Source organism: Bombina bombina, chromosome 11, assembly GCF_027579735.1.
Source record: "Bombina bombina isolate aBomBom1 chromosome 11, aBomBom1.pri, whole genome shotgun sequence".
NCBI classification, from domain to species: Eukaryota; Metazoa; Chordata; class Amphibia; order Anura; family Bombinatoridae; genus Bombina; species Bombina bombina.
In genome coordinates, this window is record NC_069509.1 from 166,114,380 (window position 1) to 166,130,855 (window position 16,476).

Here is a 16,476-nt window from a genome sequence, read left to right on the forward strand (position 1 = left end):
ATACAAGGGACAGGAATATGGAAGGAGAGCTTGAAATTTGTCAGGAAAAAGGTGTTATTGTGTTATATACTGTATATATATATATATATATATATATATATATGTAGTAATTGATTATACAGTTCTACTGTATTTAATGGTATTTAAACTTTTCAGGTGAATGATACACATATAACTTATGGAAATACAGTATATCTGTCACCTAAGTCTAATGGATTAATAAAGAGGCATGAAGCGTTGATAAACTTTTACTGCTCTTATCCAAAGAACATGGATGTCAGTCTGTGGGTGGCAGTGAATCCAATAATCAGGTATACTAAAGATGTCCAGTTTACACAATATGCTGTGTCAGCTAAGCAAATATATTCAAAATATATTTTATATCTATGTATTTTTTTTATTTTTTTTTTGCTAAAGGGATAGTCATCTTGGAGTCTTACCTTAGATTAAGCAGCGAATAGCCTCCTGCATCTTGTCTATATCATGCAGCAGGAACAGTAACAAAAGTTATTTTAAAATGAATATTGTTTCTGGCCACTTTGAAATGGCTGCCAAGCTCAGCCCACTGATGACATCATGATCTGGTCTGCATATGGGATCCAATCACAAACGGCTCACTAGTTGGATTCAACAGACTGTCAATGCTATTCAGTAGAGTGCCTAGATGCAGCCCAGATTGTGATATCATCAGTGGGTGGAGCTTGGCAGCCATTCAAAGTGGCCAGAAACAATATTCATTTTAAAATAACTTTTTTACAGCTCCTTCTGCATGATATAGACAATGTGCAGGAGGCAATTCACAGCTTCATCTAAGGTAAGACTTTAAGATGACTAAGGTGTAGACTGTCCCTTTAATTTAGCTTTTTGGCCACACTTATTAGCAATGACATTTAGTGTTTTATCCATTTAAAACAATGGTTTTCAAACCTGTTCTCAGGCCTCTCTAACAGACCAAATTTTATAGGATATCTGAACTAGATCACAGGTGAAACAATCAGCTGATTAGTAAACATGCGGCTAGATTACGCGTTTTGCGTTAGAGGCTGTGCGGTGCTAACGAGCAGTTTATGCTCATCACTCACTTACAGACAGTGCTGGTATTACGGGTTTTTACAAACCCGGCGTTAACCGCAAAAAAGTGAGCATAGAACAAAATTTTGCTCCATATCTCACCTCAATACCAGCACTGCTTACGTTAGCGGTGAGCTGGTAAAACGTGCTCGCACATGATTTCCCCATAGGAATCATTGGGGAGAGCAGGATGAAAAAAACCTAACACCTGCAAAAAAGCAGCGTTCAGCTCCTAACGCAGCCCCATTGATTCCTATGGGGAAAGGAATTTTATGTCTACACCTAACATTTAACAGCGTGCACCAGAACCCATCATCCACCCTGAACCGGAACTCCACCAGCGATGGGTCGCCCACCTGCCTCCCTCCTATCCCTCCCATGACACCAATGATCACCACTATTGCTGGCCGATGCAGAGAGGGCCACAGAGTGTCTTTCTCTGCATCGGTTGTTTAAAAAAGGGTATTGCAGGATGCCTCAATACCGAGGCATCACTGCAATACACTGAAAGCGTCTGGAAGCAATCACGATCGCTTCCAGCACTTGAAACCCCTGAGGATGTGCCAGGCACGTCCTTGGTCGTTAAATTTTTGGTGTTTACTGTCCCTTTAATGAAAGAGCTAGAAAGACATACATTATTAACTGACTAATTGTTTAAATAAAATTATATATTTGAACCAACAATATGTTAATCTTATATGTTATAACAATGAGCTGGTATTTATTAGTTTAAACTTGAAACTCCTCTTGTTTTTTAGCTCTGTTAACTTCACTGTTGGAGGAACTGGCACATATTCAGCAAAGATGGCTCTATTTAAGGACCCTAGTTACTCTTCACCTTATGAAGGGCCAGAGGTCTGGCTGACCACAGAATCACTTCTTTATGTTGGTGTCATGGTTGAAGAGGCAAAAGGATCCCAGTTTGTCTTAATAATGAAGAATTGTTATGCAACACCAACAGCAGAAAACTGGCACCCTATGAAATACTATATCATCAGAAATAGGTATGTTTTTATTTCACCACTTTGCAAAGATATTAGTTTGTATAATGTGCCAAATAATTATTTCATTGTATAACTGCCATAAAAAAGACAATGCAATAACACATACTTTTGAATTTCAAATGTGAAAAATACCATTCACATTGTATGGTAGTTTAATATCGTTAAAAAAAAAATCTCTATAGAGAAAACAATAGTGATACAGTGAAAGCAATATTGGCAGCATGCAGCCTGGGGCTTTACTGGTCCATTACTAATTTATATCTTGGACTGTTTTTGAAAAACAAAATAATTTGCAATACTTACTATCCATCAAGTATTTTAATAACTAGTTAAATAAAAATAATGGGTCACAGAAACTGGGGAAGGAAGTTTTTACACAGGAATTTGGATTCAGAGAAATGCAAAATCATCTGTATTCTTTGCTTTCATTTGAAAATGAGCTGATTTGAACAGCCAATAGGATTTATGCAGCTTCAATCCTATTGGCTGATTTGAATTGTTCAGCCAATAAGAGTGCAATGGTACCCCAATATAAAAGGGGTACCTTGCATTCAATCCTCAGTGTGCGGCGTTGATCGTACGAAGAGGGTCCTCCATGCTGGATGGCTCTGCGGTCGCTGGTCCTGTTCCACGGTCACCTCCACTCTGCGCCGCATTCGCCCTGGATGAAGATAAAAGAGGTCCCCGCGCTGGATGAAGATGTCGCCGCCTGAAAGAAGACCTTCATCTCCTGGAAGAAGACCTTCTCCGCCGGACTTCAGGAACTGTGAGTACCTATTTTGGGGTTAGACTTTGTTTGTTTTTTTATTACCCATACAAATACCCCTTTAGGGGCAATGGGTAGCATAGGTGTTTTTTAGACTTAGTTTTTTTTTATTTTGGGGGGTTGGTTGGGTGGGGGGGTTTACTTTAAGGGGGGACTTTGTAATTATTTTAGGTAAAAGAGCTTTTTAACTTAGGGCAATGCCCTAAAAAAGGCCCTTTTAAGGGCTATTGGTAGTTTATTGATAGGTTAGGGGGTGTTTTTATTTTGGGGTGGCTTTTTGTTTTTATAGGGCTATTAGATTAGGTCTAATTTTTATTATTTTAGATATTTTTGTTTATTATTTTTTGTAATCTTAGATTTTTTTTATTTTTCATAATGTTAGTGTTTATTTTTCGTTTATTTTGCGCTCCACTCTTATTTAGTCCTCTGTAAATATGGGAGGTATACATAGTGTAACTTTTCTGCAACATGGTGCATGTATTAAATTGGAATGTGTCCCTACATGTCCTACTACTGTATGCTTGCTGGATAATCAGAGTAAGAATAATTATTAAACAAATCTGTGCTAGTTCTTACTTAAAGCTGTTTGGCAAATGAAATTATATTGCAGACGTAAATGCTTTACTGTATATATAAATATATTTCCTTTCAAGTAACTAACGGCTAGATTATGAGTTTTGCGTTATGAGTATAACGCTGCTTTTTCACTACCACTGCTATTACGAGTCTTGTAGGTACAGCTGTACCACACACTTTTTTGGACCATCAAGCAACGTAACTACCGCACCTTTCAAAAAGTCCTTTTTCAATGGAGTTTGCCTGTCTGGCTAAAAAGTGAGCGGTACAGCCTATAACTACAAGATTCGTACCATCATCTGAAAGTCAGTAGTTATGGGTTTTACGTTAAAAAGCTGTAGCATAAAACTCATAACTTAAGTGTTACAAAGTACACTAACACCCTTAAACTACCTATTAACCCCTAAACCAAGGCCCTCAATAAATTTATTAACCCCTAATCTGCTGCTCCAGACATTGCCGCCACTATAATAAACATATTAACCCCTAAACCGCCGCACTCCCGCATCGTAAACACTAGTTAAATATTATTAACCCCTAATCTGCTGCACCCAAAATCGCTGCCAGCTAACTACACTTATTAACCCCTAATCTGCTGCCCCCAATGTTGCCGCCACTATACTAAAGTTATTAACCCCTAAACCTAACCCTAACCCTAACGTAACCCTAACCCTAACACCCACTAACTTTAACATAATTAAAATAACTCCAAATAAAAATTACAATTAATACCTAAATTATTCATATTTAAAACTAAATAAATACTTACCTGTAAAATAAAACCTAAGCTAGCTACAATATAACTAATAGTTACATTGTATCTAGCTTATGTTTTATTTTTATTTCACAGGTAAGTTTGTATTTATTTTAACTAGGTTGATTAGTTAGTAAATAGTTATTAACTATTTACTAACTACCTAGCTAAAATAAATACCAAGTTACCTGTAAAATAAAGCCTAACCTAAGTTACAATAAAACCTAAGTTACACTAAAATGAAATAAATTAAATTCCACGTCGGAAGGATGAAGATAGAAAATGCCGTCTGGATGAAGACTTCTCCCAGCTTCGTTGAGGACTTCTTGCCGCTTGGATGAAGACTTCTCCCAGCTTCGTTGAGGACTTCTTGCCGCTTGGATGAAGACTTCTCCCAGCTTCGTTGAGGACTTCTTGCCGCTTGGATGAAGACTTCTCCCAGCTTCGTTGAGGACTTCTTGCCGCTTGGATGAAGACTTCACCCGGCTGGATGAGGATGGATGTCCGGTCTTCAAAAACTGTAAGTGGATCTTCAGGGCTTAGTGTTAGGTTTATTTAAGGGTTTATTGGGTGGGTTTTATTTTTAGATTAGGGACTTTGGGCACTGTAAAAGAGCTAAATGCCCTTTAGGGGAGCTTAGGTTTTTAGGTAGGTTTTTATTTGGGGGGTTGGTTGTGTGGGTGGTGGGTTTTACTGTTGGGGGGTTGTTTGCATTTTTTATTAACAGGTAAAAGAGCTGATTTCTTTGGGGCAATGCCCCTGCAAAAGGCCCTTTTAAGGGCCATTGGCAGTTTAGTGTAGGCTAGGGTTTTTTTTATTTTGGGGGAGCTTTTTTATTTTGATAGGGCTATTAGATTAGTTGTAATTAGTTTAAATATTTGATCATTTCTTTTTTTATTTTGTGTAATTTAGTGTTTATTATTTTTTGTAATTTAGATAAATGTTTTTTTTTAATTTAATTTATTTAACTATAGTGTAATGTTATGTGTTAGTGTAACTCAGGTTATGTTTTATTTTACAGGTAACTTTGTATTTATTTTAACTAGGTAGCTAGTAAATAGTTAATAACTATTTACTAACTAGTCTACCTAGTTAAAATAAATACAAAATTACCTGTAAAATAAAAATAAAACCTAAGATAGCTACAATGTAACTATTAGTTATATTGTAGCTATCTTAGGCGTTATTTTACAGGTAAGTATTTAGTCTTAGGAATTATTTAGGTAATAATAGTAATTTCGGGGGCGGCAGGTTAGGGGTTAATAAGTGTAATGTAGGTATCGGCGACGTTGGGGGTGGAAGATTAGAGGTTAATAAGTGTAATGTAGGTGTCGACGATGTTGGGGGTGGCAGATTAGGGGTGTTTAGTCTCGGGGTTTATGTTAGGGTGTTAGGTTTAAGCATACATTTTGTTTCCCCATAGGAATCAATGGGGCTGCGTTACGGAGCTTTACGATCCGTAATTGCAGGTGTTAGGCTTTTTTTTAGCCGGCTCTCCCCATTGATGTCTATGGGGATATCGTGCACGAGCACGTCAAAGCAGCTCAAAGCAGCGCTGGTATTTGTGTGCGGTATGGAGCTCAACGCTGCCATATTGCCCACAAACGCCGGTTTTTGGAAAACTTGTAATAGCAGCGCTATTAAAGGTGAAATAACTTGCAAGTTAGTAGAGAGCCAGCCATAACGCAAAACTCGTAATCTGGCTGTAAATTATTTAGAATAGTGTTGTATTTGTATTAAGCAATGCATTTTAGCTTTAACTCTATGGAAGCAGTGACTGGGCAACAATGTATAATATTGCTAAAAACACTATTGCTAAAGACATGTGCATTCCTCAGCTGCAAGGTTTACTCTGCCCCTTTAATACGTTTTTTTTGTAGTACTGTGAAAAATGAATCTTACCTTTATGGTAGAAGCAGTTAGCAATCAGTAAAATATTACGCCTTGTTTGGCATGTTACAATTACCCTTGAACTTTCTATCCTCAGCTGTCCTAATCGAGATGACCCTACAATCTATGTAGAAAAAAATGGAGAGTCCTCTGAAGGACGCTTTAAGATTCAAGTCTTTAAGTTCCTGGGGAACTATGAACAAGTATATTTACACTGCCAGATACGGTTATGTGATACAACATTTGAATCTTGTTACCCAGTAAGTAGCAAATATAAATATTTTTTTTACCTATACTGATTTCAATTTCTTTTAGGCAGACATGTTAAGTACAATACTAGGTCAGATATGACAACAAAATATTTTCCTCTTTTGAATGGATATTGCACTTATAAATAAGCTAAGGACCTTTTTCTACAGTGTGAACCAATAACAAGATTCTTACATCTCATTTTGAAATCTGATTAGGAATAAAACTGACACACTCTATAGTAAAGCTAAATGTTTTATTAATCCTTAGTATCTAAGAGTGTTTATCAATGACATTTATCCTAAACACGTGGATTTCTTTATTAAATTAGATTTATGTTATGTTTTCACAAATTTGCAGACTTTTAATTTTTTTCACTGAAACTTTATATCATAAGTTAAAGGGACACTGAACCCAAATTTTTTCTTTTATTATTCAGATAGAGCATGCAATTTTAAGCAACTTTCTTATTTACTCCTATAATCAAATTTTCTTCATTCTCTTGGTATCTTTATTTGAAAAGCAAGAATGTAAGTTTAGATGCCGGCCCATTTTTGGTGAACAACCTGGGTTGTCCTTACTGATTGGACAGAACCAATAAAAAAGTGCTGTCCATGGTTCTGAACCAACAATTGGCTGGCTCCTTAGCTTAGATGCCTTCTTTCTCAAATAAAGATAGCAAGAGAATGAAGAAAAAATGATAATAGTAAAGTAAATTAGAAAGTTGCCTAAAATTGCATGCTCTATCTGAATCATGAAAGAAAAAAAATGGGTTTAGTGCCCCTTTAAGGGGAGACTGTACTGGAAAATGTGTTCCTCCTTAAAGTGACATTAAACACTTTGAGATGGTAATATAAAATAATAAACTGTATATATATATATATATATCAAAAAAACTTTGCAGTATGCTTTCATTATTTTATTTGTCCCCTTTTCCTGTAATTTCATTCTGACAATTGTGTTCTTTTCAGTTCCTGTTAAAAGAGGAACAGCAGAACACTGTTATATTCCAGAGACATTGAGGCCCATTTATCAAGCTCCGTATGGAGCTTGAAGGGCCGTGTTTCTGGCGAGTCTTCAGACTCGCCAGAAACGGCAGTTATGAAGCAGCGGTCTAAAGACCTAATAGGTCTGCATATAAAAAATGTACACATTTTGATAATGGAAGTAAATTGATTTTTTTTTTTTATTGCCTGCTCTATCTGAGTCATAAAAGTTTAATTTTGGGTTTAGTGCCCCTTTAATACCAAGTCAAAACATATAACATATATTAGAAATAACTGTTGAGTTGTTTTCTTTCTAAAATCCCCTTTAATATAAAGCTCACAATATAATAATATAATTCTTTCTGTGTTTTTTTTAATGCTATTTACAGCAATGTTTTGGTCTGAGATCTGCTGCTAATGATGAAACTGCTACGCAAAACTTAACGATTGGACCTCTGCGTCCTCGAGGTAAGCATTAAATATCACACAGTTCCTTTGTTAGATACTCATGGGTAAAGCATTGCAATTATATAAAAGTTTATAAAGGTGTTTTGTTAGCTTTTTTTTTTTTTAAATCCTCCTTAAAGGGACACTGAACCCAACTTTTTTCTTTCATGATTCAGACAGAGCATGACATTTTAATCAACTTTCTAATTTACTCCTATTATCAATTTTTCTTCGTTCTCTTGCTATCTTTATTTTAAAAGCAGGAATGTAAATCTTAACAGTCAGCCCATTTTAGGTTCAGCACCATGGAGAGTGCATGCTTATTGGAGGCTGACATTTACCCACCAATAAGCAAGCATAACCCAGGTTCTCAATAAAAAATGGGCCGGCTCCTATGCATCACATTTCTGCTTTTAAAATAAAGATAGCAAGAGAACAAAGACAAATTGATAATAGGAGTAAATTAGAAAGTTGCATAAAATTGCTGCTCTATTTGAATCAGGAAATAATTTTTTGGGGGTTTAATGTCCCTTTAACCCCTTCAGTTCAAAGCCTTTTTCACGCCCCTGTGCTAAGGAGATTTAAGCTTTTTGTCTTGCTGGTTAAATTTTAACCAGATATATTTCAGTTAGGGATCCACACAAATTATATATTGCACTCCATTTACCAAACTGTGATTGCTGCTTCAGAGGTTCACCTGAAATGATAATTTAGTAGCAGTGGTCTTGTGCCTTATCCTGTCCACCACCTAAATGATGGCGGATTAAATTCATCCTGATCCGATACGATTAGGATGATTGACAGCTCCTGTTAGCAGCAGATTTGTGTTACTGTGATCACCTCACTAAATTGTCACCAACTGTAGTTTAATTTAAAAAAGGGGACATATGGACTTTTGGGGATTATAATATAAACTATAGGGGCCACTTTGTGCCAGTGCAGAAATAAAAGAGCGTGTCTGCTATAAAATAAACTTTATTGGGGGGGGGGGGGTCTCTATAATTAACAACTTTTTTATTGAGTCTATTAAGTCCCTTTCCCTAGCATAACCCTATGTGTTGTGTTTTTACTTTTTTCGAAGACCAAAACCATTTAAAAGAGCAGGTGATTCACTTTCAAATGAATGGTCTCGGAGGTCTATGGCTAGTAAGGGAGCTGAGATTGAGGGGTTTGAACAACCCCCTCCCTCATCCAGCTCCCTTTACTAGATGTGATGTCACCACGAATGTTCTTGGTGACATCATTGGCACCCCATGCAGCTACACCACCAATGAGTGTGGCCTGTATTGAGAAAGATTGCAGACAACAGCATCGGATTGGCAATCTCCCTGCATGACAAAACCAGTCGTCATGAGTTTACAGGCAAAGATTTGCATGATGACCCGTTTTCTCCAACATTGGTGTGTCCGGTCCACGGCGTCATCCTTACTTGTGGGATATTCTCTTCCCCAACAGGAAATGGCAAAGAGTCCCAGCAAAGCTGGTCACATGATCCCTCCTAGGCTCCGCCCACCCCAGTCATTCTCTTTGCCGTTGCACAGGCAACATCTCCACGGAGATGGTTAAGAGTTTTTTGGTGTTTAAATGTAGTTTTTATTCTTCTATCAAGTGTTTGTTATTTTAAAATAGTGCTGGTATGTACTATTTACTCTGAAACAGAAAAGCATGAAGATTTCTGTTTGTAAGAGGAAGATGATTTTAGCAGACAGTAACTAAAATCGGTTGCTGTTTCCACATAGGACTGTTGAGATGAAGTAACTTCAGTTGGGGGAAACAGTTAGCAGACTTTTCTGCTTAAGGTATGACTAGCCATATTTCTAACAAGACTGTGTAATGCTGGAAGGCTGTCATTTCCCCTCATGGGGACCGGTAAGCCATTTTCTTAGTCAAAAACAAACAGAATAAAGGGCTTATTATGGGCTAAAAAACTGTTAGACATTTTTATGGGCTAAATCGATTGCTTTATTTGTGCATATTATTCAAATTTAGGCTAACAATTGACATTTATAATCTTGGGGAACGTTTATAAAACGGCAGGCACTGTATTGGACACCTTTTTCAGTCAGGGGCCCTTTCTAGTCATAGACTGAGCCTCATTTTCGCGCCATTAATGCGCAGTTGTTTTTTGAGAACAGGGCATGCAGATGCATGTGTGTGGATCTAAGAATCTCTGAAAAAGCTTTTAGAAGGAGTCATTTGGTATCGTATTCCCCTCAGGGCTTGGTTGGGTCTTAGCAAAGACTGTATCTGGGACTGTATAGGGGTTAAATTGAAAAACGGCTCCGGTTCCATTATTTTAAGGGTTAAAGCTCTGAAATTTGGTGTGCAATACTTTTAAGGCTTTAAGACACTGTGGTGAAAATTTGGTAATTTTTGAACAATTCCTTCATACTTTTTCACATATTCAGTAATAAAGTGTTTTCTGTTTGAAATTTAAAGTGACAGTAACGGTTTTATTTTAAAACGTTTTTTGTGCATTGTTGACAAGTTTAAGCCTGTTTAACATGTCTATACCTTCAGATAAGCTATGTTCTATATGTATGAAAGCCAATGTGTCTCCCCATTTAAATTTATGTGATAATTGTGCCATAGCGTCCAAACAAAGTAAGGACAGTACTGCCACAAATAATGATATTGCCCAAGATGATTCCTCAAATGAGGGGAGTAAACATGATACTACATCATCTCCTACTGTGTCTACACCAGTTTTGCCCATGCAGGAGGCCCCTAGTACATCTAGTGCGCCAATACTTATTACAATGCAACAATTAACGGCTGTAATGGATAACTCCATAGCAAATCTTTTATCCAAAATGCCTACTTATCAGAGAAAGCGCGATTGCTCTGTTTTATACACTGAAGAGCAAGAGGACGCTGATGATAATTGTTCTGTCATACCCTCACACCAATCTGAAGGGGCCATGAGGGAGGTTTTGTCTGAGGGAGAAATTTCAGATTCAGGAAAAATTTCTCATGAAGCTGAACCTGATGTTGTGACATTTAAATTTAAATTAGAACATCTCCGCGCACTGCTTAAGGAGGTGTTATCTACTCTGGATGATTGCTTAAAAAGATTTTTGTACAGCAAGGCTACCTTCTACAACCAATTTCATGCATTGTTGCTGTCACTACGGCAGCGTGGTTCTGGTTCGAGGAACTAGAAAAGTCGCTCAGTAGAGAAACTCCATATGAGGAGGTTATGGACAGAGTTCACGCACTTAAATTGGCTAACTCTTTTATTTTAGATGCCGCTTTGCAATTAGCAAAATTAGCGGCGAAAAATTCAGGGTTTGCTATTGTGGCGCGCAGAGCGCTTTGGCTAAAGTCTTGGTCAGCGGATGTGTCATCCAAGACAAAATTACTTAACATTCCTTTCAAAGGTAAAACTTTATTTGGACCTGATTTGAAAGAGATTATTTCAGACATCACTGGGGGAAAGGGCCACGCCCTTCCACAGGATAGGTCTTTTAAGGCTAAAAATAAGCCTAATTTTCGTCCCTTTCGCAGAAATGGACCAGCCTCTAATTCTGCATCCTCTAAGCAAGACGGTAATGCCTCACAACCCAAACCAGCCTGGAAACCAATGCAAGGCTGGAACAAAGGTAAGCAGGCCAAGAAGCCTGCCACTGCTAACAAGACAGCATGAAGGAGTAGCCCCCGATCCGGGACCGGATCTGGTGGGGGGCAGACTCTCTCTCTTTGCTCAGGCTTGGGCAAGAGATGTTCAGGATCCTTGGGCGCTAGAAATAGTTTCTCAAGGTTATCTCCTGGAATTCAAGGAACTACCCCCAAGGGGAAGGTTCCACAAGTCTCACTTATCCTCAAACCAAATAAAGAGACAGGCATTCTTACATTGTGTAGAAGACCTGTTAAAGATGGGAGTGATACACCCAGTTCCAATAAAGGAACAAGGAATGGGATTTTATTCCAATCTGTTCGTAGTTCCCAAAAAAGAGGGAACGTTCAGACCTATTTTGGATTTGAAGATCCTAAACAAATTTCTCAGGGTACCATCGTTCAAAATGGAAACTATTCGAACGATTCTACCCACCATCCAGGAAAGTCAATTTATGACTACCGTGGATCTAAAGGATGCGTACCTACATATCCCTATCCACAAGGAACATCATCAGTTCCTAAGGTTCGCTTTTCTGGACAAACATTACCAGTTTGTGGCTCTTCCATTCGGATTAGCCACTGCTCCAAGGATTTTCACAAAGGTGCTAGGGTCCCTTCTAGCGGTTCTAAGACCAAGGGGCATTGCAGTAGTACCTTACTTGGACGACATTCTAATACAAGCGTCGTCCCTGTCAAAGGCAAAGGCTCATACGGACATCGTTCTAGCCTTTCTCACATCTCACGGATGGAAGGTGAACAAAGAAAAGAGTTCTCTGTCCCCGTCAACAAGAGTTCCCTTCTTGGGAACAATAATAGATTCCTTAGAAATGAGGATTTTTCTGACAGAGGTCAGAAAATCAAAACTTCTAAGCTCTTGTCATGTGCTTCATTCTGTTCCTCGTCCTTCCATAGCGCAGTGCATGGAAGTAATAGGATTGATGGTTGCAACAATGGACATAGTTCCTTTTGCACGAATTCATCTAAGACCATTACAACTGTGCATGCTCAAACAGTGGAATGGGGATTATACAGACTTGTCTCCAATGATTCAAGTAGATCAAAAGACCAGAGATTCACTCCGTTGGTGGCTGACCCTGGACCATCTGTCCCAGGGAATGAGCTTCCGCAGGCCAGAGTGGGTCATTGTCACGACCGACGCCAGTCTAGTGGGCTGGGGTGCGGTCTGGGAATCCCTGAAAGCTCAGGGTCTATGGTCTCGGGAAGAGTCTCTTCTCCCGATAAACATTCTGGAACTGAGAGCGATATTCAATGCTCTCAGAGCTTGGCCTCAACTAGCAAAGGCCAAATTCATAAGGTTCCAATCAGACAACATGACGACTGTTGCTTATATCAATCATCAAGGGGGAACAAAGAGTTCCCTGGCGATGAAAGAAGTGACCAAAATAATTCAATGGGCGGAGGATCACTCCTGCCACTTGTCTGCGATCCACATCCCAGGAGTGGAAAATTGGGAAGCGGATTTTCTGAGTCGTCAGACATTTCATCCGGGGGAGTGGGAACTCCATCCGGAAATCTTTGCCCAAATAACTCAATTATGGGGCATTCCAGACATGGATCTGATGGCGTCTCGTCAGAACTTCAAGGTTCCTTGCTACGGGTCCAGATCCAGGGATCCCAAGACGACTCTAGTAGATGCACTAGTAGCACCTTGGACTTTCAACCTAGCTTACTTATTCCCACCGTTTCCTCTCATTCCCAGGCTGGTAGCCAGGATCAATCAGGAGAGGGCCTCGGTGATCTTGATAGCTCCTGCGTGGCCACGCAGGACTTGGTATGCAGACCTGGTGAATATGTCATCGGCTCCACCATGGAAGCTACCTTTGAGACAGGACCTTCTTGTTCAAGGTCCATTCGAACACCCAAATCTGGTCTCCCTCCAACTGACGGCTTGGAGATTGAACGCTTGATTCTATCAAAGCGTGGGTTTTCAGATTCGGTGATAGATACTCTGGTTCAGGCCAGAAAACCTGTAACTAGAAAAATTTACCATAAAATATGGAAAAAATATATCTGTTGGTGTGAATCCAAAGGATTCCCATGGAATAAGATAAAAATTCCTAAGTTTCTCTCCTTTCTTCAAGAAGGTTTGGAGAAAGGATTATCTGCAAGTTCCCTAAAGGGACAGATCTCTGCTTTATCTGTCTTACTACACAAAAGACTGGCAGCTGTGCCAGATGTTCAAGCATTTGTTCAGGCTCTGGTTAGGATCAAGCCTGTTTACAGACCTTTGACTCCTCCCTGGAGTCTAAATCTAGTTCTTTCAGTTCTTCAAGGGGTTCCGTTTGAACCCTTACATTCCATAGATATTAAGTTAATATCTTGGAAAGTTTTCTTTTTGGTTGCAATTTCTTCTGCTAGAAGAGTTTCAGAGTTATCTGCTCTGCAGTGTTCTCCTCCTTATCTGGTGTTCCATGCAGATAAGGTGGTTTTGCATACTAAGCCTGGTTTTCTTCCTAAAGTTGTTTCTAACAAAAATATTAACCAGGAGATAGTTGTACCTTCTTTGTGTCTGAATCCAGTTTCAAAGAAGGAACGTTTGTTACACAATTTGGACGTTGTCCGTGCTCTAAAGTTCTATTTAGAGGCTACTAAAGATTTCAGACAAACATCTTCCTTATTTGTTGTTTATTCTGGTAAAAGGAGAGGTCAAAAAGCGACTTCTACCTCTCTTTCCTTTTGGCTTAAAAGCATCATCCGATTGGCTTATGAGACTGCCGGACGGCAGCCTCCTGAAAGAATCACAGCTCACTCCACTAGGGCTGTGGCTTCCACATGGGCCTTCAAGAACGAGGCTTCTGTTGACCAGATATGTAAGGCAGCGACTTGGTCTTCACTGCACACTTTTGCCAAATTTTACAAATTTGATACTTTTGCTTCTTTGGAGGCTATTTTTGGGAGAAAGGTTTTGCAAGCTGTGGTTCCTTCCATTTAGGTGACCTGATTTGCTCCCTCCCTTCATCCGTGTCCTAAAGCTTTGGTATTGGTTCCCACAAGTAAGGATGACGCCGTGGACCGGACACACCAATGTTGGAGAAAACAAAATTTATGCTTACCTGATAAATTACTTTCTCCAACGGTGTGTCTGGTCCACGGCCCGCCCTGGTTTTTTAATCAGGTCTGATGAATTATTTTCTCTAACTACAGTCACCACGGTATCATATGGTTTCTCCTATATATATTTCCTCCTGTCCGTCGGTCGAATGAGTGGGGTGGGCGGAGCCTAGGAGGGATCATGTGACCAGCTTTGCTGGGACTCTTTGCCATTTCCTGTTGGGGAAGAGAATATCCCACAAGTAAGGATGACGCCGTGGACCGGACTCACCCTTGGAGAAAGTAATTTATCAGGTAAGCATAAATTCTGTTTTTGTCATGAGCATGAGAAAGGTTGAAAAATTATTAAAACATGACCTGAAAATCTAAATATTTCATGTAAATCCATTATTAATTAATATGAAAATACAAATTATATGTATTATAAAATTTATTCACAGCATCAGATCCGGTAAAATTACCTGCAGCTTTATCTTCTTGTAAAGGTAAGATTTAATCAATGACACTTAAATTCAAATCTAAAAACGGAACACTTAGGGTCAGATTACAAGTGGAGCGTTATTCAAAACTCCCGCTCTGGTGTTAACTGTGCTAGAAGTAAGCGCTTTACACATGTCGGGTAGCAATAGTATTACAAGTATAAAGTAAAATATTTGCGGGTGCTAACCAGATTCACGTTAAATGCTGAAGTTAGGATATTACGTATGTGTTAACGTACTCCCCTTAACAGTCAATGGAGTAAAAAAATTAGTGGGGAAACTTAACTCCCTACGTGTGCAAAAACCTGATCCCATATTTTCAAGTGTGCTAACCCGACATTAAAATAATATTTCACATTCCATTGTTCTTCACATAGCAGAATATGTTCAATTTATTCATACATACATATTTCTACATATAACTGATGGTATTTTGATACAATATTTTTCTATACCTATATATATATATATATATATATATATTTATATATATATGATTATATAAAGGTATAGATATATACAGATATATAGGAATATCTATTTAAAAATACTTAAAACATATTCACCTATGTGAAGTACATAAGAATGTGAAATATTTACAATAAATACAAAGAATAACACTTTATTAAATATGAATATTGCATAAATATGTTTTATGTTTTATATTGCACTTAGCTGCAATGGGCTCCAATGCATATATATATATATATATATATATATATATATATATATATATATATATATATATATGTGTGTACATATGTATTTATATGTTTATATCTGTATATATATATATGTAAATACAAATATACACATATAAATACTTACGTACACACACACACACATATATATATATATAATAAATAATCCCAGCCAAAGAGACTTTGACATTTTTTTTTTAATTAAAGTGTAAGATAATACCTAATGTATCAGTCTCAGGAGAGATACAAAGTTCCGCTTGCTCACATCCACACAAACCCCATCCACCAGACACATCCGTACCACATACAAAATGAATAACCTAAAAAACAAAAAATATATATATACATATGCATACAAATACATATTTAGACATATACATGTATGTATCTCTATGTTAAAGCCCTTTGCCTGCCTTTTTTCTAACACCTGAGACCTCATATCTTTAAGCCCTTTTAACTGTTTGTGCAATATTTTGTTATAATTTGCATTAGATAGTGTTATTATGAGTGTAGCTGTACTTTTCAATGTATTTTTGATGTGTTTTTGTGACCCTTTTTTGTTTAGCGAAACAGTTAACCAGAGCTCTGAGGATGCGCTATCTAATGTGTGTTAACTTTTATTACGGCTCAAGCGATCGTGTTTACTTTCAACTTTTAATACGAGCACAACATCTGATGCACTCAAACAGCTGTGATAAACCCATTTTCGCTTGAGCGTAACTGTTAACGCGCCACTCATAATCTGTCCCTTAATGTGGCAGAAACCTGCAATGGGTTAAACACATAGGGGTCCATCACACTCCTTTAGAAAAGCTTATTAAATGATTTCTAAAAGAAAAAATCCCTTAGACTTTAATGCTGAA

General features: G+C 38.1%; 1 protein-coding gene across 1 annotated transcript in view; it reads left to right on the top strand.

Annotated features, from left to right (window-relative positions):
* Positions 1-16,476, top strand: part of LOC128641725 (uncharacterized) — a 392,787-nt gene that overhangs the window by 370,405 nt on the left and 5,906 nt on the right. The window contains exons 47-51 of the mRNA XM_053694250.1: positions 157-311; positions 1,830-2,075; positions 6,159-6,321; positions 7,686-7,764; positions 14,874-14,918. Coding sequence (XP_053550225.1) covers positions 157-311; positions 1,830-2,075; positions 6,159-6,321; positions 7,686-7,764; positions 14,874-14,918 — 688 coding nt within the window. The remainder of the gene's footprint in view (positions 1-156; positions 312-1,829; positions 2,076-6,158; positions 6,322-7,685; positions 7,765-14,873; positions 14,919-16,476) is intronic.